This window comes from Gigantopelta aegis, chromosome 1 (genome assembly GCF_016097555.1).
Source record: "Gigantopelta aegis isolate Gae_Host chromosome 1, Gae_host_genome, whole genome shotgun sequence".
NCBI lineage: Eukaryota > Metazoa > Mollusca > Gastropoda > Neomphalida > Peltospiridae > Gigantopelta > Gigantopelta aegis.
The window spans coordinates 22,835,712-22,839,890 of record NC_054699.1 but is presented as its reverse complement, the minus strand read 5'-3'; the positions used below and the strand labels follow the sequence as shown (position 1 = coordinate 22,839,890).

Sequence of the window (4,179 nt, the reverse complement as noted above, 5' to 3'; positions counted from 1 at the left end):
CCCTCCCCCCTCCCACACACACACACCGCTAGCTACGGCCCTGTTAATTAATCATCGCTATTGGATGTCAAACATTTGGTAATTCTGACTCGTAGTCATCAGACGAAACCCGCTACATTTTGTTTTCTAACGCAGCAAGGGATCTTTTATATGCACTTTTCCACAGACAGGAAAGCAAATACCACGGCCTTTGTCCAGTTGTGGTGCAGAAATTTAGTGTGTATGTTGTGGATAATATCCTGTCTCACTAGTTGCATACGTTACGAGCACATGTTTACATAATATGTCAAACCATTAGTTTCATCTAAACGACGGAAATTATAGACAACATTTTCACAAAAAGATGCAAAAAGCACGTATAAAGTCAAAATAAGTCAATGTGCAAGTCAGGTGTAGTACCATTTCATTATACTATACGGGATGGTAGGCTTACTTTAGTGTTTAAGCTGGGGCACATCCTCAAATTCGGGGGGGGGGGGGGGGGATAATAAGAGATATTCGTGGAAAAATGAGCTTGCCTGAAACCTTTTCACCGTGTATTTCCATCATTCTACTTACACTATTAGTTGTAACCCATATACAAATTAGTAGCGATTCAGACGCGCGGTTGGTGTGGGATCGATTCCCGTCGGTGGGCCCATTGGGCTATTTCTCGTTCCAGCCAGTCCACCACGACTGGTATATCAAAGGCCGTGTACTACCCTGTCTGTGGGATGGTGCATATAAAAGATCCCTAGCTGCTAATCGAAAAGAGTAGCTCATGAAGTGGCGATGCGGGTTTCCTCTCCCAATACCTGTGTGTTAATCATATGTCTGACGCCATATAACTGTAAAGAAAATGTGTTGAGTGCGTCGTTAAATAAAACATTCCTCTTCTTTCGTAGCGATTCGTAAATATAACCTATATAGTCGTTTAAAAATAATGTTAAGGGATATTCCTGAATGCAATGTATTAGGCGGAATGCCAAGCCATGTACTAAAAATTAATATATAATAAAATTATAACTGTCGGAAAAAAATTGGGGGGGGGGCCGAGTCCCTCCCCTCCCCTAATCCGCCTGTTAAATTGCACACACACACCCTCTTTAGAAATAATCTATGTGTGCGTTGCGGGAAGTTAGAACGTGTTAAAATGTACATAAATTCACATCATGAAACGCATGGCGCCAGGTGAAACACATGCACGTTATCAGTCCGGGTTGAACGTGCGAAAGTTTACGGGGATAACATTGTCAATGTATTTGCCACAGAACTAAAATATTAAATTTTATTATTTATTTTGATTAAGGAATACAAACTTAAAAAAAGAAGAGAAAGTTTAATAACATTGTCATATTGCGACTGTATTCTAGATATATTCAATATAAGAAAATGGGTTTTTGTTCTCCATTGCAAATTGTAATTGCATATGCGTCGGAAGATGTCTGCTGCAACTGTAGGGTTTGTTGAACTATTATAGTTTTTTCAGTGTGTTTGTGGGGAGTGGGTCATAATGTTCATGGGGATGCCCACGCCCAATGTTTTAAAAGTACTCTGTACATACAGTTGATTTTTTTTTTGAATTTTTTTTGTGCAGAATGAAGACTGTTTATTTCATGTTATTTTTGCTGGCCTTGACCTTCGTTCCCGAGCACGTGGATGGTTGGTTCTTCCGGTCTGTGCGCAGAATCCGCTTCAGCCCCTATCACACGCTAGGTTGTATGGCGGCCTGCAAGTGGGCCAGGAGCTGGGCGTGTAAGGCCTGCAAGAGGAAGCGGGGACTCGACATGGGGGCCGATGCTGTAGATCCAGTTGAGGTAAGTAAACGATTCCACTAGAGCACATTAATTTATCAATCGTAGGCTATTAGTCCAGTATTTGGTAATTTCGACACTAGTCATTGGACGAAACTAGCTACACCCCCCCCCCCCCCCGCCCACGCACGCACGCACACTGGGGGAGGGTGGGGGGGAGCGCATACCATGGCCTTTGGCCGTTATTAATTTGCGTAGTGGGAGGGGGACATGCAATCTTTCATGCTGGCTGGTTTGGCCATACTAGGGGAAATGTCATATACTATACAGTGTTCCAATGTTGTAAGTGCCAATTTTAAACGTTAATACAAAACCCTGCATCCTCAAGGGTGTCCGTGTCGCAGTCTAGCGGGAGGGGAAGTGGGGGGGGGGGGGGGGGGAGAGAGACTCTTCCAAAATTTCTTTACTTTTAGAGAAATTAAACTTTGGCGCACTAATGTAATGCTAAATCCACTATTTACTTCCAGGATGCAGATGTGCCGACCGTTCTGCATGATCTGGATGTGAACGGAGATGGTTTTGTCGAGCTGAATGAGATCGCCCACGTGACCGGCCTGAAAGTAACCAACCCAGTTTTACTTAAACGATTCCACACGGCAGATTCGGACGGTGAGAATGCATTTCGTTAAAAACGGATTTTGTATTGAGATTTGTAAACAAATGTAGTGAATGTTGTCTTAGCTACTTTGTATAATACTAAATGGGTAAAAAAAAAAAATCCGATACGGCCAAGGTCGGTGAGTATATAGGATAATTTTAGAATAAATTTGCTATAAACTAATTGTGGAGATGCCAGAAATGCCCGTAGAAACGTTGAGCAAGTGAAATTGCGTCTAATTGTTAAAAAAGAGGGCTGGGACTAAAAAAAACAGCTAGCATCTATGCGATCCTTGTTTGGTTATTATAAAATAAACATTTTACGAGTAGGCGTTGAACTAAAACGTGAATCTCAAACGGACGCGTTTCAAATGGAATTTGGTATGCAGTTTCCTACGTTGTCCCTAGATTTCTAAGATGTGTTTATACATGTAATACGAATGGAGTACTTGTTAATCTGTTTAGTGTAAAAGCTTATCCTTTTTAAGAATGTTTGGCATTTCAAAAATTATATTGCACATGATTATCTAGGTATGCTTGATTAGTCTATTACACTGTTTTGCCCCCCCCCCCCCCCCCCCCCCCCGATAAAATTATACCACGATAATTTTATTTATTTTATATACAGGTGATGCCAAACTGAGCCTCGTTGAATTCAAACAATTCCATTTCGACAACAAAGAAGAATGTAAGTATTTTGCACAATTTGTAGTTTTCTAGGAACGAACAATTTGTCTGCACGTTTATTGGGCCTAATATTTTGGTAATGTTTCAATCCCAAACTGCCAAGAGAAAAAAACGTACTTACAAGTTTCTGGTGAATGCTGAACTAATAGTCGGCCCCACAGGAAAAGCCCTTTTTTCATGCTATGGAATATTTCTGACCAGATGGGTTTTCTAAATTTGACCGCAGTGTTTTTAAAAACCTACTGCATCTTACGTCAAACAAAACTGGAATTATTTACAAAACATGTTTTGTAGGATGGGTGAGAGTAGACTGCATTTTAAAGGGAGTGAAAGGGAGTGAAAGTTTAAATATTTCTATTTTTAGAGGACCTAGTTAGATGAGTAGACCGAATTGCCAGCTGAGAAATGAAGTAATTGGGTGTACCGGTAAATAGGATAGAAACCTCAAACATGTGGATCTAATAAACCTAAAATTATTTTCTAGTTCTGGAAGCCATGAAAGAGGACGGCGCAGATACTCCCATGACACGATGACGTTCATGTAATGCCAAAAGGTGAAGGGCTTTATCAATAAATTAAAAAAATAACTACTGGCTTTGTTATCTTTACATTAATTGGCTTGAAACGTTTGTTGGAAACTAGGATTAAGAGTTTACGTTTTAGTACTTTCAAGCCATTGGTGGCGGCGGCTGGATTTCTAAGGAGCTACAACTTCAAAAGGCCACAAACTTATTCCATAGTATACTGGCGGGACGTAGCCCAGTGGTAAAGCGTTCGCTCGATGCGCGGTCTGTTTGAGATCGACCCCGTTGGTGGACCCATTGGGCCATTTCTCGCTCCAGCCAGTGCACCACGACTGGTATGTGCTATCCTGTCTGTGGGGAAAGTGCATATAAAAGATCCCTTGCTACATTAGGAAATATGTAGCGGGTTTCAGATTTGCCAAATGTTTGACATCAAATAGCCACCAGATTAATAAATCCAGTGGTGTCAAACAAGGCCTACCTCCACCCACCCCCCCCCCCCCCCCCCCCCCAATAGTATACCAACTTTAATTATATAAAGGTAATCCAAACTTAAAAACGCCCAGCCTTCCAAGATG

The 4,179-nt window shown here is 41.4% G+C and overlaps 1 protein-coding gene across 1 annotated transcript; it reads left to right on the top strand.

The window, feature by feature from the left end:
- The first annotated feature begins 1,553 nt into the window (after window positions 1-1,553).
- Window positions 1,554-3,664, top strand: LOC121367272 (EF-hand calcium-binding domain-containing protein 1-like). Its single transcript, XM_041491389.1, has 4 exons — window positions 1,554-1,796; window positions 2,261-2,402; window positions 3,019-3,078; window positions 3,562-3,664. Exons 1-4 carry the CDS (start codon window positions 1,578-1,580, stop codon window positions 3,609-3,611), a joined length of 471 nt encoding a protein of 156 aa, XP_041347323.1. The 5' UTR covers window positions 1,554-1,577; the 3' UTR covers window positions 3,612-3,664.
- Window positions 3,665-4,179: the final 515 nt, after the last annotated feature.